Consider the following 27,254-nt stretch of genomic DNA (forward strand, 5'->3'; position numbering starts at 1 on the left):
AACTTTTAATATAGCATATACATTTTGTGACCAAAAATATCTGGACACACAGAAAGTTGCAAAAAAGGGATAATTCAGAAACATAATATACAGCAGAGTACCTACTTACTACATATTTCCTATTAACACCTACTGGAAGCCCCTCATGGGTCTTTCAGAAGGCGTTAATAGGAAATATCCCCAGATGTATACCTATATTCATCCTGCAAAACAGCTAACTACTGGGTATGTGTGCAGCTGCCTTACAACTGAACACAAGGCATGCAGCTCCCTATAAAAGCTGATGTACTGGCAGACATGATGCATTAACTATGCACCTTTACAGGTAACTAAATATGTTCTATGAGTTTGCAAGACCATCCAGATCATTTTACACTCAGGAATCATCTATGGTCTTCCATCTGAACAATATCCACTACAGAGGGTTCTGGGAAGTTCAGATGAGCTGCAGTTGTGTGTGTACAAAAAGAGTTACTAGTGTGGCATCTAATATGAAAATCTAAACTTCAGATTCATAACCTATACTACTAGTCATATGGCCTCCGTAGCCGAGTGGTCAGGAGCGGGAGTGCAGTAGCACACGCTCTTTAAGTAGACCGGGGTTCAAGCCCGTAACTTCTAAATACGGTCGATCTGCTAACTCGCACTGGACCAGCGTGGCAGATTATGGTCCATTTCCCTCAGCATGAATTGATGAGGAGGCTTCCATCCTGCAGTGGGTTGATAATGGTTGTAGTTTACCTTTTTACTACTAGTCATGGTACTGCACAGGCATACCACAAGATTTATACTTGTATGTCTAAGCCAATACATATGTATGGGGATCTAGCACAGAAGACAATATTCATGAGAAGCATATGAATATTTCTGGCTATATAGTGTACAATCTGTACAAAATCTAAAAAATATGATAAAAGCAAATGTGCAGGTATACTCTACTTAAAATTGCACCACATTTTTTAAAACATAAAATGTTAAAAAAAAAAAAAAAAAAAACCACCTAAGGATACAACAACAGTTTCTTTTGGTACAGAAGTCATTTTAGCTCCTGGAGATGTCAACCCTGGACACATAATATTTGCTCCACTGAGTACGAATCGAATAGCACCTTTATCAACCTGCTCCCAAGGACAGATGAAAGGGTCTGCAAAAATGAATAATCTTAACCATAATAACAAAATTAGTTATTTGCCATAAATAATGAAAAAAATAAATAAATAAAAATACAGATATTAAAAAAAAAAGTGGTTCCCATTGGTGATAAGATTTCTGTAGTCTTTACTAATAATTCTATAATACAGAGATCACCCTATATTACAGAAAGATCATTTAAATGATCGCTCTGATTTAAAAAAATATTAACAAAACTGAGCTAAGCAAAATAACTAAAAAACATTCTAGGGAGGATACTCGCCTTAAATTTTGAAGGGGCACATGTATTTATTTTCCTGAGCTCTTCACGGTTTCTAAGTATATCTGCAGTTATCTGAATGAGTGTTTTTTTTGGTAAATTTTAATACGTAATTTTAATATTATGCATGGGGCAGTCGATAAGTATCTACTTTCAACTAGAAATATTTGAGTTAGGGTTCTGAAACTTGGCTGGCAATTTCACCCTTCTCTATGTAGCTTCTAGAGTTAAACAGTTGGTTGGTTGTTAGGAGTTTTATGGCGCATCAGCAATTAAGGCTATTGTGCACCAAGTCTAAAGGTATATAGATATAAGAATATGTAAAAAAATAACATATCTAATATATTATACACAAATATATGACATAAAAACAGTTATGACATATTAAACATTAAAGTAATCTAAATAAAATTATAGAGATTACTCAGTTGTAAAAACTTGAATACATCTGACATTGTCATGGTCAGATAAAATCTGCCTGAGTGTATAAGGCTTAGACAAATGGATAAAACATAAACAGCATTCATTACTAAAAGAAATACATTCCACTAAATTATGACGAATAGTTAAAATTACTTACAATATCTATACACAGGACAATCATCAGCCCTCAGCAAATACGAATGTGTCAGGTGACAATGTCCTCTGTGTAGCCGAGCAAGGACCGCTTCCTCCCAGCAAACCCTGCGCTGACTTGAATGCAAAATGCATTATTACAGACTTAATTTCGTGTAGTTTGTTGGTAGAGCATCCATTCCAAGATTCTTACCAACGTGTGCATAATTCTTTGTGGATAAATTGTCTGTATAGGGCACTGACAAGCAGATGTGACTTTGTGGTGTTGCTGATTTGGCTGCTGGAATCTGCCAAGTCATTGCCTCTGATACCAACGTGGCTAGGGATCCTTCAAAAGCGGAAGGCGCCTCTGTAGCCAGGTGGGAAGGAGCAGCAATGCGTAGCACATGCTTCTTGATTAGACCGGGGTTCGAGCCCGTCACCACCAAATACGGAGGATGCGGAAAGGTCAGGGAATGACTACCGCATATTCCCGGAGCAATATCGCCTTAGTTGCTAATGCTCCTAAAAACCAAACAACAACAACAACAACCTTCAAAAGAGAATTTCAAAATTTTACTCTGCGGGTGTGTAATATGTGCTGACAAAATACTGGGTGAGTGCTTCTTACACTGGATAGGGCCTGTAATATGCTTAGGGAGTCAGTATATAACATACATGCACCTTTGGTACTGGTGGAATTTTATATGATCCAAGGCTAGTTCTATTGCATGTAGCTCAGCAGTGTATATACTACATTCAAACAGAATACATTGCAGATTGTTTTGTTCTAAAGCTAAACATTTTCCCATCTGTGAATAAGCTCTTTCAATCCTGTTGAATAGAACTCCAGGCAAAAAACCAGGCTTCCACTTAATTACCTCCTTATCAGTCTGAAATCTGACAGACTGCAATGGTTGCTGCAGATTTTTAAAGCACACCTGATTGCAAAGTTTGCTATATGAATAACAGCAGCATTGTGAGCAGGAGCAATGGTGGCTGGAAGGTGGACACCTTTGGATAGCTTCCCACATCCCTTCAACTTGACAGCCTCTCCTAACTTTGCCAAGCGGTTTCTGTAGTACTACCTTGTGATGTTGTTGCCTTTTGGGAGGTAATCTGCAAGATGATGCCTTTATAGTTGCAAAAGACTGAAAATATGACCTTGCTAGCAGACAATTGAACCTGAGCTTGTTTTTTTTTTGGGGGGGGGTAAAAATGAATGTTTCCGTTGCTTGCTCATTTTGTTTTGTTTCTACGTCATAATGATGGACCCAGCATTCATTCATTTCAGTCAAAAAAAAATCATTAGCATTCTCTCTACAAAGTTCCAACAATTGTGTGGAACATTCTTTCCTGTAGGGCTTTTGAGGAGATATCAACAATCTCAGAACCGCTCTGGTTGCCACATTGTACAGGAACTTATGCATCATTATCCAGCAAGCAGACCCATGGCTAATGTTTACTTCATTTACTATAATGACTTATAGTCACACAACTGTCTTCAATGACTAGCTGTTCCATTTTAGCCATAATGACAAAGTCCCTGGCTGAGATGATCTTCTTCTTTCTCTTGGATCATTGCACACACTGTTTTGCTCACACTTGAATTGTCTTTTCCAATTTTTCAGTCTCATGATGGGTAATCCTCCCCATATACAGCCTTCCTTTCCTCACTGATATCTTTTGTCTTTTCCAATTTTTCAGTTTCATATGATGGGTAATCCTCCCCACACACAGCCTTTCTTTCCTCACTGATATCTTTTGCTTCTTTGCCTTGCAAATGACAAAATTTTATAATGGATAAGACCCTCAACATTCTTCCATTTCCTTCAAACTTATGAGACTTAGTAGTGTGTATATATACATAATATCAAATCCCTAACTGAAATATTTTGGTGAAGGTAAATACCTATTGACCACCCTTTGTAAAAGTAGCAGGGTTTATTTTTAAAAGTATATCATTATATAAGCAGTTATGAAGTCCTTTCCCACTTTTACAAATCAATCACTCAAAAATTATGTATCATTTTGTAAAAAATAAAAAAATTAATCTGAACTTCATCAGGGAATTAAGTGATTTATTCCCTCCAATAAACAAATTAGCCTTTACATTAGCTTTTTATTCATTATAAAAATAAATGTGTCTGGAATGGGCGAATTTGCTTGTCATGGTCTTATTCATTAGTCAAAATATAAAACTTGAAGTTGTATCCCTAATTTAAGAAACCATGTCCAGTCAAGCTAGAAATGGTCATCCATCACAAGAAGTGATTCAAATAATTGAAACAACAACAATGCTGTCGAATTCACTGAGTCTATCTAGTGCCCACAATACATCTCACATGACGAGTATACCCTGGAGCACAGTACGCAAAGCCTTAAAGGTAAGCATCTGCCTGCTTTCCTATAAAATCTAACATATGCATCAATAGGAACCATAAGGTTATCAAAACCATTGCGATTTTGCCCAGTGAATGATTGCCAGGGATCCAGAATGGTTATTTAACACCCTGTGGTTGGATCAAGTGCACTTTCATCCTGATGGATTTGGGATAGGTACAAATTATCAAATTTTGGCTTGAAAAACTGTTCTGGGTAAAATAATGGAGTCACTGGTTAAGGATGCATTGCAGGTTCATTTAGACAAGACTGCAGCAGTAATTCAGACACAGTATGGGTTTGTTAAGAAAAAGTCTTGTCTGACAAATTTGATTGTATACTATGATGTGGTTACGAAGGAACTGGATGCAAAAAATAATTTTGATATCATATACTTGGATTTCGGGAAAGCTTTTGACACTGTTCAGCATGGAAGACTACTGTACAAATGGGAGCAGAATGGTATTAAAGGTAATTTGCTACTATGGATAAAAGGGTGGTTGAGTGGGAGAAGACAGAGTGGTAATCAATGTATGCTGCTCTTCATGGACTAATGTTATTAGTGGAGTGCCACAGGGTTCAGTGTTGGGCCCACTGTTGTTTTATATACATTTGTATTTATCAATGGTATTGATGATGGTATATCAGGCTTAGTGTCAAAGTTTACAGATGATACAAAGATTGGCAGAGTTGTTAATGACAGTAATGGCAGTTTGCTACTGCAACAGGATCTAGAAAATTTAGGCAGATGGGCTGAGAAGTAGCAAATGAAGTTTAATGTTCACAAATGCAAAGTACTGCATATGAGCAGAAGTAACCCCAGAGGAATGTACCAACTGTGTAGTACTACACTTAGGGTGGTAGAAAATGAAAAAGACCTGGGAGTAATTGTGCAGTCAGATATGAAGTTTTCTATGCAATGCAGACAGGCTGCCAGGGCAGGTCATGGGGTTTTGTCAATGATATACAGGAATTTTGCTAGCAGGGAAAAGGAGGTGATTATCCCTTTGTATAAGGCAATGGTCAGGCCATGCCTTGAGTACTGCATACAGGCCTGGAGGCTTCATTTTAGGAAGGATGTAGATTTGCTTGAGCGTGTACAGAGAAGGGCAAAAAGACTGGTGAGGGGAACGAAGGGGTTCTCTTACCAAGAGTCTCCAGCCACTGAAATTTGCAGTGGCTGGAGACTAGGCACCTGCGAGGTGATCTGATTAAGGTTAAGTCCTTAAATAGGTTGAGCACACTGAATTTTGATAGGATTCTTCTGCTTGCTCAGAGTTATAAAACCTAAGGGGTATAAATTCAAATTGAGAAAAGACAGTTGTAGAACATATGTGCGGAACTTTGCCTTTAGCCAGTGGATGGTTAATTGCTTGAACAAACTTTCATCTGTCATTTTGAAAGCTGATAGCTTAAATATATTCAAGGAGGAACTGAACAAACACTTTTAGAGGGAATGGTTGTGTAAATTTTTTTTTTTTTTTTTTTTTTGGCTAATGCTACATAAGCTCATAACATTTGCTTTCTTGCATCACATGCATCTATTACTATTACTAAAACTCTCATATACACGTTGAGGAATAACTTCACCCATTAAAGGTTGCAGTATGATATGAATTTATAATATGTACTATTACTGGTTCTTTTTTCTTCAAAAATCATTAACAATAAAGGGCATTTTGAGACATACAAATTAACAAAACACACGATATTGTAGTACACACACAATATTGTGTGTTGTTAATGTGGTTTAAATGGAAGCACAGGTTCTCTCAACTTATGAAAATTCAACTTTACTTAAAAAATAAAAAAAATTTTTAAAAAGTACATGTGTTTTTGTGAAAAAAAATGTCCATGTGACAATCAGCTGTAACTGGCAAATTCAAAGCTACCTGCAGCCCGGTCTCCAGTGGGAATTTCCAAGAATGCTAAACAGTAACATTTCATACATACATAGCTTGCTATGACTTATTGTGTTACATACAATGACTTGTATGTGGCTAGAAAGGGAACTTCTTGTTAAACCATTTTTTCTTTCATCTCATTTTTGCACCCCATTATTTATATTACTACTCTGCCTCACAGATAACTGTTTCTGTTTTTTTATTTTTGCGAGTTATCCCAGTCAGTATGGCAGGAAAGCATGTGAGTGGACCTGGCAATGATGGCATTTCGAAAAAGCAGCATACAATAATGTTAGAGCAAAAATATTAGAAATTGTGAAAATGCATGAGACTGGAAAACAATAACAACCACTTCAAGTGATTTAAGGCTGGCAACGTCCACTGTGAATATAACAGTCAAAAATAATGAATGAATAAAATAACGTGCAAAACGTTCCACACCTTTAAAGTCTACTGTCTCAATAAAAAAAAAAAAAAAAAACACTGGACACATATATGAAATGGAAAAACAATTAAACTATGGATTGTTGATCAAACACAAGGAAATGTTCCCCTAAATCTATTAACAATTCAGGCAAAGGCTAGAAGTATTTATGAAGACTTGAAAGAAAAAAGTGGTGGAAGTGAGAAGACTTTTGTAGTCAGCCATGGCTGGTTTAGTCATCTTAAAAAACATGGAAACTTGCTTAATATAAAAATTTTTGGCAAAGCAGCTAGTGCAGATACTGGCAGCAGAGGCATTTCCAGATGTTTTCAATGACACAATAAATGAGGGAAAATATATGCCAGAACAAGGTTTTAACTAAGATTAAACTGAATTATTCTGAGAAAAAAAATGCCAAAGCATGCTTATATTGCAAGAGAAGAAAAGACAATGTCTAGTTTTAAAGAGGAAAAGGATATTGAATAGCACTCTTGGTTGGGGCAGTGCAGCAGAAAATTGCAAACCTCTGCTTGTATACCATCCACAAAATCCTCACGAATTAAAAAGTATCAACAAAACTCCCTATCTGGAAATCTAATACTAGGGGGGTACACTCTCCATATTTGAAGACTATTTCAGAGAGAATTTGGTTTCTCAGTTAAAAGAATATTGCCAGGTAAAAAATTTAGCTTTCAAAATCTTATTGGTTCTTGATAATTCTCCTGGCCATCCTTCATATCTGGATGATTTTCATCTGAACTTTCAAGTTGTCTATATGCCACCAAACACAACCTCGTTGCTGCAGTCAATGGACGAGGGCATCATAGCACCCTTTAAGGCCTATTACTTGTGCAACAGTGCCTCCGTAGCCAGGTGGGCAGGAGCAGCAGTGCATAGCACACGCTTCTTGATTAGACCGGGGTTCGAGCCCATGACCACCAAATACGGAGGATGCAGAAAGGTCAGGGAATGACCACTGTATATACCTCGAGCAATATGGCCTTAGTTGCTAATACTCCTAAAAACCAAATAACTAACTAACTTGTGCAAGACCTTTATCCGGGCAATTGCTGCTACAGATAAGGAGAATGGAATCACACTAAGAGAATTTTGGAAAAATTACACCATTTATAATGCCATTAAAAACACTGCAGAAGCGTAGGAGGAGGTGAAGGCAACAAATTTGAATTGGGTGTAGGAAAAAACGTAACCCCAATTTGTGAAAAGTTCTAAGGATTTTAAAGAGAATGCAAACATATGCATCCTTGATAATGCTTTAACAGTGGAAAAGACAGAATTGTCTTTTCCACTGGTGAAAAACAACAGTGAAAAAGAAACGACAGAAGATGTCGAAAAACACCTAGACCCTTAAAAATGAGGAACTCACAAATGAAGATTTAATAGAGCTGGAAGCACAGAAGGTTATGGAGGATGAGCCAGAGGTGGAGGAATCCCAATGTTTAACAACAAAACAAATGGCTAAAGCCTTTTCATTGATCAACACCAGTTTAGCACTGCTGGAGAAGGAGGAATTCCCCATTTAGGTTTTTCAAGGTTAACAGGGCAATTCAAACCGAGCTCTCCTCCTACAAAATTATCTATGAGGAGAAAAAGAAGGCTTTCATTCAAACCTCTTGGATAAATTCATGAGAAAGATTGAATTACCTCCTCAACTTGCAGATTCTCTGACTCCAATTTCAGCACCATATCCCATCTTCAGTGCCATTTCAGAGCCATATTCATCTTCAGAAGTGGAAGGCCCATACTTCTATGGGCCTTCCACTTCTTCATCTATTTTAGAGCAAGAAGGAGAGTCTAATATTGACAATGTGATAGCTCTTTCTTCAACCTCATCCTCCTACAACTAATATCATTAGTCACATATACTCCCCCACCCCCACATTGGAAGTACATTGACATACTTTAAAAGTTTTGTTTTTTAAACAATATTCTAATGCAATTGACTATGTAATTGTAATATAAAACACTATAAGACAAAGTGATTTTTTTAAATTACAGACATGTTTATGTATAGATTTTGGGTGGTTTCTGAGTTAGGTAAAATTGACTTAGACAGGTTTCCGAATGGAACCCTTAAATACATTATGGAATGCCTGTATAATTTCTATGTAGGATGGTGCTATGTCCCAATAGTGACAATAAGATCAAACAGCTTCTATCAGAAACCTTAAAGGAAGAGCAAGTTGCCTTTTTCCACATCCCAGGCCTGCAATATCCAGCAATCTAACTCCAGTAGACTTCATCTGAAACACTGTGTTGATAGGGATTTATCTTTAACTCATTCAGATTTGAAGGATATAATCTGTCAAGAAGTAGTGAATCTTTCATCAGAAATTTTGAAGGTAGCTGTGGAGAACATAATGCCTCATCTCGATTAGTTATTAAAAAATAACAGACAATCAAATCTCAGTGTGATTTGATCATCAATAAAGACTGGCAAAATATTTACCTGTGTTATTTTATTTATTTTTTTAAATTAATATAAGTACATGTTTTTTCCCACAGTTATTGTGAATCCTTAAAATCGTTGAGTATACAAAAATGAGTTGTTTTAACAGTTGAAAACAAATTGAATATTATTAAAATATGCAGAATGGCAAGTGTTACATTGCTTGCAGATGAATTCAGATTGGCCCAAAAACGTGGACAGAACATAATGAAAAATCAGGCCATGATAGAGGAAGATGTCTAAATGTCAAAGAAAATTGCTGAAGGGTGCTACAAATATACAATTTGAAACTGCAGTGATAAAGAGGTTTTTTTTTGAAAAAAAAAAAAAAAGGGCAGAACTACAACATCTGGACCAATGAGGAAAAATTTTTGAAGAATTAGAAATTCCTGGAATAAAATTTTATTCTGGTCGACTAAAACAATTTAAAGAAAAACATGGTATAAAGGAGTTAAGAAATAAATAATGAAAAGTTCAGTGCTAATAATGTTGTTCTATGTCAAATTAGCAAAGTTTATTATATTTGGTTCCAGCACAAATTTACAATGCAGATGAAACAGGACTTTACTGGTAATTCCCACTCATACGTTAGTTCACATATGTAAAAAAAAAAAAAAACAAGCTCTGTAAAAATAACATAAGCAAAGACAGAATTACAATTTTGTTCTGCTCAAATGGTTCAGAGGGAAGATAGGTTAAAATTAGCCATAGTGGGATTGGTTGGTTGGTTGGTTGGTTGGTTTTGTTTTTATTGGCGCATTAGCTACTAAGGCTATAATGCACCAAGACCAGGTCATATGTAAAAAAAAAAAAAAATTTTAAACTTTCAGTGACCTAATTAGTTAGGTCAATATGTCAAAATGTATAACATATGTATAAAAGAAAAATGTAAATTTTATATAAGAGCAAAAATGTTTATTGATTTTAAAAAGCTAAAAACAGCAGACACATGGTCATTGTCAGATAAAATCTGACTGAGTGTATACGGCTCAGTCAGATGATTAAAAGCAGTAAAACGGATATTGCTAAAATCTGGACAATCAATTAAAATGTGTCTAAAAGTTAAAATTGTGCCACAGGACTCACACATAGGAGGGTCATCGGCCCTCAACAAAACCGAATGTGTCAAATGACTATGTCCTATGCGGGTCCGGGCAAGAACAACTTCCTCCTTACGATTCCTGCGCAGACTAGACTGCCACGGTTCAATTACAGGCTTTATATGATATAGTTTATTCCCAGTCTGTCCATTCCACAAATCCTGCCATTGGGATTGTATCTTCTGCTGTATTGTTTGCCTGTAGTCTGTATAGGGGACTGATAGGCAGCGATTATTATTGGGGATTGCTGATTTGGCTGCAGTGTCAGCCAAATCATTTTTCCCCTAATCCCAATGTGGCTGGGAATCCAGCAGAAGCAGATATCATATTCACGTTCTCGGAGGAAGTGAATCTTCTGCTGAATGAATCGGGTGACGATTATATATCACAGATATTAAAGCCTGTAACACACTGAAGGAATCAGAATATAAAATGAACCGTTGGTATTGGCATTCACTAATGTGTTCCAAGGCTAACTCTATAGCATGCAGCTCTGCAGTAAATATGCTGCATTCAGAGGGAATCTGCTCCGATGTGCTGTCTGTAAAGACAGCAGCAGATCCTACATATGATTCCGACTTCGAACCGTCTGTGTAAACTGGCGCGAAGTCAGAATGTTCAGCTCGGTGTGCTGAATAAAGCTGCAGGTAGACAGACGATGGAGTGTCCGACCTTCCCCAATTTCTAAGGGACAAGTCACATGCCGGGAAATGAGCATGCCAGGGTGGAAGGGGTTGCTTCAATGTTTGGGTAACCTTGTCTACCTTGATATTAAGTTCTTTGAGTAGCTCTTGGAGACGAATACCAAAAGGTCGGTTGGCAGTCTTCCGGGCGTTGTACAAATTTTCCCATCGTGGCTCAAAAACGGATAGCCACGTAGGATGGTCTGGCAGGGATTTCAGTTTTAAAGCGTAGTTTAGAAACAACTGCTTATGTCGAAGCGATAACGGCGGTTCGTTTGCCTCGACGTATAAGCTCTGGACTGGAGATGTTCGATATGCTCCAATAGCGGTACAGAGAGCCAGATGATGGACAGGATCCAGCCAACGAAGTACACTGTCTCTTGCCGAATTGTATACCAGGGACCCGTAATCTATTCTGGATCGTACAAGTGCACGGTAGATGCGTAGTAGGGTGCATCGATCCGCACCCCAAGATGTAGAGGAAAGAGAGCGCAGAATATTCAGCCCTCTTGTGCACTTTGTGCAGAGTCGACGGATGTGATCCAAAAAGGTCAACTTTTTATCAAATATGAGTCCCAAAAATTTTGTGTACACCGTTACTGGAATAGCATTTTGTCCGAGCCTTAATTCAGGTTCAGGATGAAGATTACGCTTACGACAAAAGTGTACCCAAACGGTCTTCTCCGGCGAGAACCTGAAGCCATTAGCAAGTGCCCAGGAATTAAGGCTATCAATGGATTTTTGCAGTTGTCTTTCACTAACCCTCATGTTGCATGACTGACAAAATATGCTAAAGTCATCAACATAGAGGGCACTGTTTACGGTTGGAGGAAGTTGTTCTGTGATGGAATTTACTTTGATGGCGAAAAGCGTGACACTTAAAACTGATCCCTGTAGTACTCCCTCCTCTTGGCTAAAGGAACGAGAGAGTGAGGATCCCACACGAACTTGGAAAGATCGATTGGCTAAAAAGTTTTTAATAAAAATGGGGAGTCGTCCCCTAAGACCAAGGCTATGCAGATCTTTTAAGATGCCAAATCTCCAAGTTGTGTCATACGCTTTCTCCATGTCAAAGAACACTGACACCAAGTGTTCGCGTTTTAGGAAAGCATCCCGGATGGATGTTTCCAATCTAATAAGATGGTCCAAAGTGGACCGGTTCCTTCGGAAGCCGCACTGGATGTTGGAGAGAAGGTCATTTGATTCTAGATACCATATTAAATGAGAATTAACCATTCTCTCCAGGATTTTGCACAGACAGCTAGTCAGAGCAATAGGACGATAATTGGTGGTGACTTTTGGATCCTTTCCTGGCTTAGGAAAGGCAAGAACGATTGCCTTGCGCCAGGAGTCCGAAAACTGCCCTTCAATAAAGATTCTGTTATATAGAAGGAGCAGATAATCCATAGATTTTGGTGAAAGATGTTTAATCATTTCATAATGGATGCAATCTGGTCCAACAGCACTTGCTTTGGAAAGAGTGAGGGCTCTTTTCAGTTCCTCTATAGTGAATACCCCGTTGTAGGGATAGGGGCCCTTGGACTTGAAATTAAGTGCCTGTTTTTCGATTTTATGTTTCAGGACCAGGAACTCTGGGGAATATGAAGATGCTGCGGAGATGTTAGAGAATGTTTCCCCAAAAGCATTGGCTATTGCAGTTGGATTGCAATAGCGCATCCATTATAATCTAGGACTGAAGAAGGGTGGGATGTATATTTTCCCTTCACTTTCCGGATTTTATCCCAGACTACCTTAGAATTGGTAGCCTGGTTAATAGATGATGTAAAATGGATCCATGATTCCTTTTGACTCTGACGGCGAATGTAGCATGCTTTGGCTTGTGCATGCTTGAAGGCTATTAGATTAACCGTGGTAGGATATCGGCGGAATATCCCCCACACTTTGTTTTGAGCCTTTTTTGCTGCTGTGCATTGTGAATTCCGCCAAGGTTTGGGAAATGGTGGAAACCGGGCAGATGTTTTTGGAACAGCATTCGCAGCTGCTTGGACAATGATTTCTGTGATGTACGTTACTGCGTCATTGATAGGCTCCTGACTGACTGTACTGAGGTCAAAATTTGCCTGATGTTGGAAGGCATTCCAGTCAGCCTGATCAAACTTCCACCGTGGTAACCTAAAAGGAAGACATGGTCTCCCACTGTGTAACAAGGTTATCACAGGGAAGTGATCACTTCCATATGGATTCTCCTCCACTTCCCAAGTGAGTGAAGGGAGTAGAGAAGGGGAGCAGATAGAGAGATCAATGGCAGAAAAGGTACGGGTAGGCATGTGAAAGAAGGTGTTTGTTCCAGTATTTAGAAGGGAAAGGGCATTGTCATTGAGCATACGCTCTTGGGGATTTTAATGGACATAACCCCACAGGGGGTTATGTCCATTAAAATCCCCAAGAAGTAAGAAAGGGGGGGGGCAACTGCGTTACGAGATCATCAAGGTCTTCCTGGGAGATGTCAGTCCCAGGTGGCAAATAAATAGAGCACACCGTTAATAAAAATCCCACTGTAAGGCGAATTGCAACAGCCTCTATGCTGGTTTAATTAGCAAGGGCTGAACTGGGGTCTGATTACTCACAAGGATAGCCACTCCTCCATGAGCAGGACCATCCACAATTCTATCCTTACGAAAGATTGGGATGTTATACATGGTGGGATCATCATTTGCTTTTAGATAAGTCTCCTGCAAGCAAAAGCAAACTGGCTCGTGCTTTTGCAGGAGGGCCTTGATGTCATCAGTATTTCGCCAGAATCCACGACAATTCCATTGTAAGAATTTTGCCATTATTTTGGCTTGGTGGGTCCATCAGGCGGCTTCCGAGGTGCTGAGAGCTTACTTTTATCAGTCTTGGCTTTATCTTTTTTGGGGAAGAATGGACGCTGTCCCGTGTCCATTTCTTCCTCCGCAAAGAGTTCCAAGACTGATTCATCCTGTACCTCCTTTTTCTCTACATCCATTGTTTCTGTTATTACTGGAGGCTCTTTACCACTTGGTTTTGGTAGTGGTGGAGCACTAGGAAGTACGGATATAGGAGTGGCAACTGACTGTGTTTTTTTGGTGGGCTTTTGTGAACTCAATAAATAGTGTGCAATCGGGGTGAATGACTCTCTTGGTGGTATAGTCATCTCAGTTTGTGTCCCAATAGTGCACTTTGCAGAAACCTTCTGGGCATATGAAGGTTTCCCGCTATTTATTGGTTGGATACGTTTTCTGGCCCCTGGGTAGGAGATATTCAGCTCTGTTTTTAACTTTTGAATCTCTTTTTCATCCTTCCACCGCTGACATGCTCTAGAGTAGGAGGGGTGCTCTCCTTGGCAATTGACACATCGGTTTTGGAGCTGAACATTCCTTGCTCTCGTGGTCTTTAACACCACATCGAGCACAGGCAGGGTTACCACGACAAGATGTTTGTGAGTGGCCGTATTTTTGGCATCTAAAACACCGCAGTGGGTTTAGGATATAAATCCTCACTGGGCAGTTTAGATAGCCTGCCTTGATGGAACTTGGAGGCCGTGGGGTGTTAAAAGTGAGGATAAGAACTCTGGTAGGGACGAGATTCCCATCCTTCCGTATCGATATTCTCTTGACAGCTGTCACTCCTTGTTCTTTTAATTCAGAGCAGATCTCTTCTTCAGAAACATGAAGAAGATCCCACTCTGATATGACACCACGTGAAGAATTTAGAGTTTTGTGAGGGGTTACAATGATAGGTATTCCCCCTATGGATGTAGACTTTATGATTTTTTCCGCTTGCTTGGTGGTAGAAGCTTCAACCAAAAGGTCGCCAGAACGCAGTCTTTTTACAGATTTTGGTGAACCTGCCAACCCTTCTAATCCTTTCTGGACGAAGAAGGGTGACATCTTTCCAATGGACTGCTCTCCGGTAGAATGGAGAATGAGGAAAAGCGGTGTCACTGATGGTGGTGGTATTTCCTCAGTTCTGGCTCTTTTTGCAGAGGTGTTATCTGCGTTATGATCTCGATTAGGTAGGGGCCTTGTTGGGGCCCCAGAAGAAATGGGATTTAAATTACTCATAGGAGTAAAGAGAAAGTGTCTGATGCCTAAGTACCTCACCCACCATGGAGCCCTACGAGGGGGTGCCCACTCGTAAACTAGCAGGTACTGCGTACACGAATGGGACGCTGAGTTCGCTTAGAACACCATACCCACGTTACCAATAAGTCTTTATCCCGTACCAGGACCAAAGGGAGGGAGACTTATTGGAACGCAGTTGACCCTAGCAGTAAAAACCACCCGCCGATTGATCCCAGTCGGGCCGGTCCGGGACCACCCGTCTTGTCGAAGCAGGAGCCAAAGTGGTGTATTAAGGCTGGGCCCCTAAACCATCAGGATCCCCCTTTCCGCATTCCACGGGTCACGGCGCACGGCTGCACACGCCGTATTCCACAGATGTAACCCTGGAACCAAGGTATGGGCGTTAGATCCCAGTGATGCTAATCTGGAAACCCAGCAGCATCACTGGGAGGTCCCCTCACCACGTACAGGTGCCCACGTTGAGGGGCCATAGTGGGTTTTTTTTTTTTTTTTTTTGATTTGGTAGTTGTTGACGCATCGGCTTCTGTGGCCATATTGCACCTCCCAAGGTTTTTGCAGTACTTTGATCCAAGCCCGAGGCGGGAATCGAACCCGCGACCTTTGGGTTGCCGGGCAGGTACTTTACCCACCCGGCTAGCCCGGTCGGCGCCATAGTGGGAAATTTGAAATCCAGAAGTCTCAGGAACAAATGTATATTACGAGTACATTATAGTAGTAGTAGTAGTAGTGGCATGTGATGCAAGAAAGCAAGTGTATGAGCTTATTCAGCATCAGCCAAAAAAAAAAAAAAAAAAATATCACACCATTCCCTCCAAATGCCTGTCCAGTTGCTCCTTAAATTTATTTAAACTATCAACTACCACGACAGATGGAAGTTTGTTCCAGCAATTAACCACCCGCTGGCTAAAGGCAAATTTCCGCACATCTATTCTACATCTGTCTTTTCTTAATTTGAATTTATGCCCCCTTAGGTTCGTAATCTGAACAAGTGGAAGGATCCCATCAGAATTCAGCGTGCTCAACCCATTCAATCAGATCACCGCACAGGTGCCTAGTCTCCAGCCACTGAAATTTGCAGAACTTAAGCCTCTCTTGGTAAGAGGATCCCTTCATTCCCCTCACCAATCTTGTTGCCCTTCTCTGTACATGCTCAAGTAAATCTACATCCTTCCTAAAATGAGGCCTCCAGACCTGTACGCAGTACTCAAGGCGCAGCCTGACCATTGCCTTATACAGAGGGACAATCACCTCCTTCTCCCTGCTAGCAAAATTCCTATATATCATTGACAAAACCCCATGACCTGCCCTGGCAGCCTGTCTGCATTGCTCAGAAAACTTCATATCTGACTGTACAATTACTCCCTGGTCTTTTTCATTTTCTACCACCTTACGTGTAGTACCACACAGTTGGTACTTTTCTCTGGGATTACTTCTACCCATATGCAGTACTTTGCATTTGTCAAGGTTAAACTTCAGTTGCCACTTCTTAGCTCATCTGCCCAAATTATCTAGATCCTGTTGCAGTATCACACTGCCATTACTGTCATTAACAACCCTGCCAACCTTTGTATCATCTGCAAACTTCAACAGTAAGCCTGATATACCTTCATCAATATCAATGATAAATATACAAAACAACAGTGGACCCAAAACCGAACCCTGTGGGACTCCACTAATAACATTAGTCCACAAAGAGCAGCACCCATTAATTATCGCCCTCTGTCTTCTCCCACTCAACCATCCTTTTATCCATTGTAGCAACTTTACCCTTAATCCATTCTGCTCCAATTTGTACAATAGTCTTCCATGCACAACAGTGTTAAAAGCTTTCCTGAAATCCAAATATATGATATCAAAATTATTTTTTGAATCCAGTTCCTTTGTAACCACATTATAATATCCTATCAAATTTGTCAGACAAGACTTTCCCTTAACAAAACCATGCTGTGTCTGAATTATTTCTGCAGTCTTGTTAGTTAGTTAGTTAGTTAGTTATTTATTTGGTTTTTAGGAGCATTAGGAACTAAGGCCATATTGCTCCGGAGATATGCGGTGGTCATTTCCTGACCTTTCCGCATCCTCCGTATTTGGTGGTCACAGCCTCGAACCCTGGTCTAATCAAGAAGCGTGTGCTACGCACTGCTGCTCCTGCCCACCTGGCTACGGAGGCACCGCTGTAGTCTTGTCTAGATGATCCTGCAATGCATCTTTAGCCAGTGACTCCATTATTTTGCCCGGAACAAAAGTTAAACTAACTGGTCTGTAATTACTCGTGTCACCCTTTGATCCCCCTTTGTGAATTGGGGATACATCTGCACATCTCCAGTGCGTGGGGACCTCCCCTGAGTCCAAGGATGCTCTCATAATTATGGCTAAGGGCTTGCTTAGTTGCTTTGCTGCCTGCTTTAATATAACTGGATAGATCCCATCCACCCCAGGCACCTTATGTTTAACTTCAACAATTTCTCCTCCACTTCTGCTCTCAGTTATTACAAAATCATTAAGCACCCTGCTACAATTTGATAATCTTCTGCCATTTTCAAACCTTAATAACTCCTCATGTGTGAATGTAGATACAAAATACTCATTCAGTTTGTTTGCTATCTGAGCAGGATCATTAACAGCCAAACCATCGATATCCAGTGGACCAATCAAATTCATCCCCTTCCTTTTAGAGTTTATATAAGTAAAGAAATTCTTGCTGTTTTTCTTAGCATCTTTTGCCAAAGATTTCTTGTAATCTGCCTTCGCCTGCCTAACCTCCTTTGTGACCTGATTACAGACTAGCTTATATCTGCCATAGGCTTCTGAGTCACTTGATAATTTACATGCATCCCATGCATTTTTCTTCTCTGTCACGAGTCTCATTAGTTCATATGATAACCATTTAGGCCTAAACCTTGAACAATATTTCTTAATAGGTATGAAACTTTTAGTAGCATCCACGATTAATTCCTTGAATGCTTCCCACTTAGAATTTACTGTTGGTAACATCGTCAGTTGATCCCATTGTACAGAATTTAAAAACTGTCTGAGACCTCTGTATTCACCTTTACCCCTGATGGTAATTATATCTTTAAGTAAATCTCACATCAGTACACTGTGATCACTGCCACCTAGTGGTTCCTTTATCTGTAAATTCTTAATAACCATTTTAGCCATTAATTCGCTTCAATAATTACAGATATTTTCAACATGTGGTGGAAAGCTAAATTCATTCTAAAGCTAAATTTTGTCTCAGAAAAGCCTTTTTGAGAAAGAAATTCTGTTAACAGGTAATGCTCAATCCCATTCTCCTGTGAAAAAACTTAACTGCAGAAAGTGGCAACATCATTACCATCTATTTCCCACCAAACATTACATGACTGGTAACCTATGGACTAGGTTGTATTTGAGACCATGAAAAGATTGTATGATGATGGACTTTAACTGTTAGTGACCTCAAAAATAAAAGAACTATTTTATTTTGGAGACCAATAACAATTAAAGACACTTTCTACAACATTTATACAGTGTGAACAGAAGTCAAGAGAAACAATTGAAAAATCATTAAAAAAATACTGCTTGATAACTTTGGGGATGCTGAAGATAATTTGGAAGTGGGATGCTCATATGACATTGAAGAAATCATTACAACATACTGAAGGATGCAAACACTTAGTTGAAGAAAATATTAATAAGTGGTTAAATGTTAATGAATCTTAATACAAAAAAAAAACGATGATTACTTAATCGAAAGTGTGATGGCAGGCCAAGCATTTCTCCAGAAGAGGAAGACAATGAGAAACTACAATCAGCTTGTAAAGTAAGCTGTAAAGAAGTCCTAACAGTTGCAGAGATGGTACCGCATGGAAAATCAAGATGATTATAATTAAATTTTGCAAATTCGTGGTCACTTACGAAAAACAAAAAAATAAATAAATAAACCTACAAAAAAAAAAATTTACTGACCTTTTAACAAAAGAATTGTTATAAAAATGTTTCGTTCTTTTTTTATGTTTTGGAATGAGACTACATTCATTTATTGACATGATAATTTATTGATAATCTACTGTACACTTGACCTAAAAAATTTTTAAATTTTTCAGTGTATTTTCAACCACTGGAATCAACTACTTCCTTGGGTGGCAGAGAACATCTGGTGAAATTAACAGGACAACTAGATCAGTACCTTCCAAGGTTGGAAAGAATGTGATATGAGGGATGAAAGTAATAGACAAGATGGGTTTTTTTTGATGATAAACAAAAGCCAACTTTCTTGTATCTCATGACCTTTATTAACCCGAGCCTGGTCCGCCCTGTTTTTGTCTAATTTTTAACCCTAACTCGAAAGTTGCTCCCCCCGAAGAAAACTAATAATTTTCATAATTTCTACTCAATTTTCCAAATTGAAACTCTCAATATACATAAACAGAAGTATATTCTTTGATTTCCTACCTTTAGCGCTCAGCAAAAACTATTAATTCACTCTAAAACAGCAAAAATGTACGATCACATTTCAATTTATTAAATTTTGATGTCGGCAAAACAAGATCCCAGCTTTGAAAATAAAACGCGTTACTTCATTAGTTCAAAATTCGCGCGTCAGCTCGGCGCCTCTGGCTAAAACTAATCAACGCACGCAGAGAGATAATTGACTGGTCAAGCTTACGTCATTAGCGTTACCAAGGTGATCCAAGGAGAAAATGAAACTGTAAACAACTTTCGTGGAAAACAAACAGTTGAGCATCATTACTTGCGAACACTAATTTGCATGGCTCACTCACAACAGTAGCTTTATTGCTTTTCGTAATTGTTGTATGAAAGAATTGCAACGAATTGGTTTTGAAAAACTAAAATATCGCATTTCCTTTCTTCAATATGTATTATCTACTAAAAAAAAAAAATCAAGGAAATTCATCTACTGGAAGCAGAAAGAAAAAAACTGTCGTAAAACTGATCACTACAATGCGCATTTCATAAAAAAAAAAAGTTCGCTTTATTGTAATTGTTTCTAGAGGACTAAATCGGAACAGCAGTTTCATGGATGTATATTTGATCTTCTTACGAAATTTCAAGAAAGTATTTCTATTCGTAGCTGCGTTATAAACTTCGAAAACTGATGTCGAAGGAACTTCACATGCATCTCACAGGTGTACAAACGAAAAAAAAAATGCGCAGCTAGTAACAGATTGTGAGAACAATCCGTTACTCGTAGTGAGGGATTGGGAAATTGTAAGTAATTGTTATTGAATACTTCAATATTTCCTTGATATGCATTTGATATCATCAAAAAATTTCCAGAGAAAAATTGAATTTTCATTATCACACAACGCCCGAAAAATTCACCATAAAATGTCATGTGTTTCAATGTTTGAATTCCATTCTGAGCTGCAAATGTAATTTCATTTCTCTTGCGCTGACAGAGTAGCCGTTCACCGAATGAAGAAAAACAGGGTTCATTTTCATGAAATTTCCAATTCCCTTCTTTCACTTGGGGGAAAAAAAACTCCTTAGGGGAGGGAGTCCACCCTTTCTAGTCCGACCCTGGGGGGGGGGAGAGAGAGAGAGAGAGAGAGAGAGAGAGAGAAATAAAAAATACCCTTTTGGTGGGGAGAAGGCCATGAGATCGTCAAAGGTCCAGAGCGCTAACTTTCATTTATTTTATTTATTTATTTTATTTTATTATATTATTATTTTTTTTTTTTTTCTTGTGTTGTTCTAGCAATCCATCCTGGATTGGGGCTTCCCTGGGCCGGGATAGTGCTTCTCCTCTTTTCTCCTTCCCTCTCTTTATCTTATACAAGTTTTTCTTTCCTCCCTGGGAACTTTTTTTTTTGGCTGATGCTGCATAAGCTCATACACTTGCTTTCTTGCATCACATGCCACTACTACTACTACTACTACTAGTAGTTCCCCAGGGAGGAGGGCGTGCAGTTAGTAGGGGAAATTTTGCCCTCCTGCTAGGGACGAGTACCTGGAGGCAGTCGTCCAGGTGATCGCTGCTTCCAGGTAGCCAGAATGCCCAAATACAACATCACAATACAGAACACACACATAAGCTCACAAACAGTTTTTCTTTCCTGTCACTTTCTCCAGTGCGGGATGAAAAATTTTTTTCTCTCTCTCTTGCCTTCCTTTTCATCTGTCTTCATCCAACATGGGATATTCCTAAGCGGGATGATTTTTTTTTTTTTTTCACGACACACACTGGCCTTACCCTGACAATGCGTAAAAACTGAACAGAGCAACGAGGCCGAGATGAACTTTTGTTCTAGGAGCCGCCCATACAAAAACAAAAAATAAATAAAGAAAATAAATAATAATAATAATAAAAAAAAAAAAAACAGCATTGCAGCTCTAAGTCAGCTTCATCCTAGGATGCCGAAACTGCAATTGTTTTAGAGAACAATATTTCGCATTTTTACTTTCTAACATTATGACATCAAAGCGTAACAAAGTGTATTCCTAAGCGGGATGATTTTTTTTTTTTTTCACGACACACACTGGCCTTACCCTGACAATGCGTAAAAACTGAACAGAGCAACGAGGCCGAGATGAACTTTTGTTCTAGGAGCCGCCCATACAAAAACAAAAAATAAATAAAGAAAATAAATAATAATAATAATAAAAAAAAAAAAAACAGCATTGCAGCTCTAAGTCAGCTTCATCCTAGGATGCCGAAACTGCAATTGTTTTAGAGAACAATATTTCGCATTTTTACTTTCTAACATTATGACATCAAAGCGTAACAAGCAAATATCTTCTAACGATACTTTTTGAGCAGCTGTTAGTTGTAATCTGTTAGCTTTGTATTGTTACAAATATTGCAGTTCACAAATATGAACAATACACATTTCAAGAAAGAAAGAAATTCATAGCGGATGATTTTGTTTTTCTTTCTTTTGATGCACCAGTTTCGAAGTTTAGAAGTTTATAACGCAGCTATGGGTGGAAATATTTTCTCGAAATTTGGTTAGAAGATGGAAACTGCTGTTCTGATATTGTTTACTAAAAACAATTACAATAAAGCGAACTTTTTTTTTTTTTTTATCAAATGCGCATTGCAGTGTTATCTGTGATATATCAGTATAATGCAGTGAAATATCAGTTTTACACCAGTTTTTCCCGTTTCCAACAGATGAATTTCCTTGATCTTCTGTTCGTAGGAGCAATACACGTTGAAGATAGGATATACGATCTGTTCACCTTCCATAAACCGTTATTGGTACTGTATGGCTTTATTGCCTCTTATGTCAAAAACAGTAGCTCCTGTTCGTCTTTTGTTTATTTACACTTCTCCCTTACCGTCTCGATGTATTTGTACTGGTAACGTGATATATACCTCCCACGCTTCGCTCGTATTCACGCGGAGTTGTTTATCAGAACTGCTCCTCTCCGTAAAAAGAAATTCGCGCGCTTTACACCAAGAAACGAATCAAGTGTCGGGTTTCATAAGCTCTAGGCTGGTTAGGGCGGGGGTAAAAAAATTAATTGAAAAGGCCTAAAAAATTGCATACTTGATGTCACATTTTTGTCATTTGCGTGAAATTCAATAGAAGGTTTTGAAAATTTAAGTGGGAAAATTCAAGAAAACAGTTCTGGCTCCAACTATAGCGAGTTTCAGCTCTGTAATTAGAGTAAAAATTATAGAATTAACTTGCTGAACCCAGTTGGGGCTGGTACGTACCCCAGCGGACGGGGATATGGTTAATACCAACTCAAAACATTTTTATTTCAAACTATAAAAATCTGATATACAGTGGTACCTCGGTCTATGTCCGCTTTGGAATAAGTCCAACTTGATATACATCCTGTTTGGACGTGAAAAATTTTGTTTGGAATACAACTCGCGTGCTTCAAAATGAGTCACGACACTGCGCACTACCCTTGTTTAGCTCTCTCAAGACAAAGCCACGACTCAGGTGCCAGATCTTACCCCCCTCTCCAAAAACCGAATAAAAGCCGACCAAGGACAGACGCTAGCAAAGTACACGCGCCGTCCTCACTTGGCTTTCCGAATAAAACCGACCAAGGACGTATGCACGCACGGTGTGCGCTTACGTCCTCGATTGACTGAATTCGGTTTTTGGAGAGGGGGTAAGATCTGGCATCTCTGCCACAACTGCCCACAAGCATCAGTACGACAGTTTCTACCATTCAGTGAACAGCCCGCACTATAACGCTCTGTGAATTTTAACGTGATTTTGTGTTTTTTCGCATAAATGTTTTGTAAATTCATTAACCATAAGTTCTAAGAAAGTTAATGAGAACAGCCAAGCAATGAAGAAAATGGGGCAGGATCACCACGGAGGTGAAAAAAGAGATTGTTGATAAGTACGAAGGTGGCATGCGTATCCGGGACTTGGCTGCTGCATACCGTATGCCGAGAACGATGGTATCTACAATTGTGAAAAACAAAGACGTTATTAAATCTGCTAGCGTTGCGAAGGGGGTGAAATCGATTACCAAACAAAGATCAGGGACATTGTATAATATGCCAAAAACAATAGGATTTTTTCCCATGGGAACGAATTAATCATTTTCCCTTTATTTCTTATGGGAAAAATTCGTTTGGTGTAAGTCCAAGGATCTGGAATGGATTAAGGGTGTATACTGAGGTACCACTGTACATTCAGTGTACTCTTCACAGGTCAAAAGAAAAGTCAACTTCACCAAGTTACAGTACTGCTGAGACATAAACCTGATAAACATATCTTAAAAGGGGGGGGGGGACAAGAAAGGGACAAGGAAATCAATGGATGTCATTAAATATGACATCCATTGTGCTCAGGGACATTTAGACATATGGCATTCTGAAGGACACACAATTTTTAGGATAAATCATGTATAACTAACACAGTAGGTTATTTTGACACAGTTGCTCATCAGCTGGATTTAGGGAATAATTTCGACATAGTTTATTTGGATTTTAGCAAAGCATTTGATTTTGCTCATGAGACGTTGCTGTATAAGCTTGAATAGGTTGGGATTACTGGGAAGATTCTAAGATGGACTGCTGGGTGGCTGCAGGGTAGAATGCAAAGGGTTGTGATTAATGAATAATCTTCAGACTGGTGTAACATCAGGAATTGTGTCCCACAAGGATTGGTTCTTGGACCACTGTTGTTTCTCATTTTCATAAATGACATAGGCGAAGGGATAGAAGGCGTGATATCAAAATTTGCAGGGTGTAAAGATTGGCAGAGTCGTTAATGATCAGTGCCAAACAGGGCTCCTTCAGGATGACTTGAACAGATTTCAAAGATGGTCAGAGAAGTGGCAGCTATGTTTTAATGCTGCTAAATGCAAGGTCTTACACTTGGGGAATAGCAACCCACAAATAAATTATACACTTGGTAAGGTTGAATTAAAAAAAATGATGGGGGAAGGGATCTGGGAATACATACACGCAGTTATGAAGTTTTCTGAAAAGTGTAAACAGGCAGCCAGGAAAGCTTATGGTGTCCTATTGATGATTTATCGAACATTATCCTGAAGAGATGAGGAGATTGTATTCCCACCGTATAAGGCAAATGTAAGACCACATTTGAAATACTGTGTTCAAGTATGGAAACCTCATCTGAAAAAAGACAAAGCTTCTTGAAAGGGTCCAAATATGGGCAACTCAAATAGTGAGATCGACAGAAGGATAACCGTATGAGGAAAGAGACAGATTATGTGGGCTACAGAACTTGGCAACCAGATGCCTCAGAGGTGACCTGATTGAGGTTTATAAGACTCTGAGAGGATTAGTAAAATGAATGAAGGTTGAATTCTCACTATTCTAAACAATTCCAGAACTAGGGGGTCATAAATTCAAATTACAGGGCATGAGGTTTAAATTAGACTGTAGGAAGTTTTTTTTAGCCAGCACATCATTGCTAGCTGAAACAAGTTGCCCTCATGGGTGGTTGAGGCTGACAGTTTGAATAAATTCAAAGGTTAACTGGATGCATATCTGTGTGAGGAGGGAAGAGAGGAGAGGAAACATAATTTGTGTTTTCTTATCTTTTCTTTTTTTGCTAGCGCAGCAAAAGTTTGGGCTTCCTTGCACTATATGGCAAATACTATTATTATAGGAGGGCATACATGTTTAGAGCCTAGGTATTCAATTCGGCTCTGGAGAGACAGTGATGGGATACAGTTAAATAGAAGGGCTAGAAGAATATTCACTGATGCTATTGAAGCTGATTCAGGTGGGTCCAAAAACTGACAGCATAGTGGGATAACAGATTATCTAGAAACTAATCAAGTTAAAGGGATTCTTGCACTGCTTCTAATGGAACATGCAGCAGTGGCATGGAAAGCAAGGTGTTAGGGATTTCAAGCCCTGCTGTGGTTCATCATGGAACAAGTAAATACACGAGCTGTGTTAAGGTAAATAAGAGTAGGAACGGGTGTATATATAGTTGCATTTACACTAATGCACACAATGTCAGGATATTGGAGACATGGTGTCACTCAGCTAAAAGAGATACAGAATTTGAATATATGGGAGTGTACAATGTGTACAGAAAGAACAGACAGTACAGGAAGGAGGAGTTATGCTCTTAGTTAAGAAGGATATTAAATCTAAGGCATTCCATCCAGTTGACATGGGTGGCCAGCAGAATGATGAGTCAGATTAGTGTGGCATGAGCACTGGGAAAACAAAAATGAGAGCAGAAGTATATTATAGGCCAAATGACTATGAGTATAACAACCAATTTTACAGAAAAACAGTGGACCAGTAAATCAGAATGTCTCATAATGGGAATTTTAACTTTCCAGATATTGACTGGAACTTATAGGTTGGTCACTCAGCAAGTTTTGTGGATTTATTGGATGACTGTTTCTACAGCAGAATGTCAGAGAGGCAACAAGAGGAAGCAGTATGCTTCATCTGATTATCAGCAGCAATTCTTCATGCATTAAGAATTTGCAGATAAGGGAACCACTAGGTGGCAGTGATCACAGTGTACTAATTTACTTAAAGATTAATTACCATCAGGGGTAAAGGAAAGGGTTTTTGCTTCGGTAAAGGTGACTACAGTGGTCTCAGACAGTTTTCAAATTCTGTACAGTGAGACTAACTGATGATGTTACCAACAGCAAATTCTAAATGGGAAGCATTCAAGGAAATAACTGTGGAAGCTACTAGACTTTTCATACCTATTAAGAAATATTGTTCAAGGTTTAGGCCTAAATGGTTGTCAAATGAACTAATGAGACTCGTGATTGAGAAGAAAAATGCATGGGATGCATATAAATTATTAGGCAACACAGAATCATATGGCAGATATAAGCTAGTCTGTAATCAGGTCACAAAGGAGGTTAGGCAAGGGAAGGCAGATTACAAGAAATCTTTGGCAAAGGATGCTAAGAATAACAGCAAGGATTTCTTTACTTATATAAACTTTAAAAGGAAGGGAATGAATCCGATTGGTCCACTTTATATCGATGGTTCGACTGTTGATGATCCTGCTCAGATAGCAAACAAACTGAATGAGTATTTTGCATCTACATTCACTCGAGTTATTAAAGAAAGAAAATGCCAAAAGGTTATCAAATTGTAACAGGGTGCTTAAGGTTTTGTACTAAGTGAGGGCAAAGTGGAGGAGAAGTTGTTGAAGTTAAACATGAGAAAGGCACCTGAGGTGGATGGGATCTATCCAGTTATATTAAAGGAAGCAGCAAAGGAAGTAAGCAAACCCTTAGCCATAATTATGAGAGTATCCTTGGACTCAGGGGAAGTCCCCACGGACTGAAGATGTGCAAATGTATTCCCAATTCAAAAGGGGAATCGAAGGGTGACACAAGTAATTACAGACAAGTTAGTTTAACTTCTGTTCCGGGTAAACTAATGGAGTCACTGGTTAAAGATGCATTGTAGGATCATCTATACAAGACTGCAGCAATAATTCAGACACAGCATGGGTTTGTTAAGGGAAAGTCTTGTCTGACAGATTTGATTGAATACTATGATATGGTGACAAAGGAACAGGATGCAAAAAATAATTTTGATGTCATATACTTGGATTTCAGGAAAGCTTTTGACACTTTTGCACATGGAAGACTGCTGTACTAACTGGAGCAGAATGGTATTAAGGGTAAGTTGCTAAATGGATAAAAGGGTGGTTGGGTATGAGAAGACAGAGAGTGGTAATCAATGAATGCTGCTCTTTGTGGACTAAGGCTATTAGTGGAGTGGCACAGGGTTCGGTGTTGGGCCCACTGTTCTTTTGTATATTTATCAATGATATTGATTAAGGTATATTGGGCTTAGTGCCGAAGTTT

At 39.0% G+C, this 27,254-nt stretch overlaps 1 protein-coding gene across 1 annotated transcript in view; it reads right to left on the reverse strand.

Moving 5' to 3' along the window:
- The window catches only part of MCTS1 (malignant T-cell-amplified sequence 1 homolog), a 77,476-nt gene that overhangs the window by 17,168 nt on the left and 33,054 nt on the right, over window positions 1-27,254 (reverse strand). The window contains exon 4 of the mRNA XM_090379909.1: window positions 1,011-1,144. Coding sequence (XP_090236035.1) covers window positions 1,011-1,144 — 134 coding nt within the window. The remainder of the gene's footprint in view (window positions 1-1,010; window positions 1,145-27,254) is intronic.

This window comes from Mastigoproctus giganteus, chromosome 8 (assembly GCF_048544385.1).
Source record: "Mastigoproctus giganteus isolate SK-2022 chromosome 8, ASM4854438v1, whole genome shotgun sequence".
Classification (NCBI taxonomy): Eukaryota; Metazoa; Arthropoda; class Arachnida; order Uropygi; family Thelyphonidae; genus Mastigoproctus; species Mastigoproctus giganteus.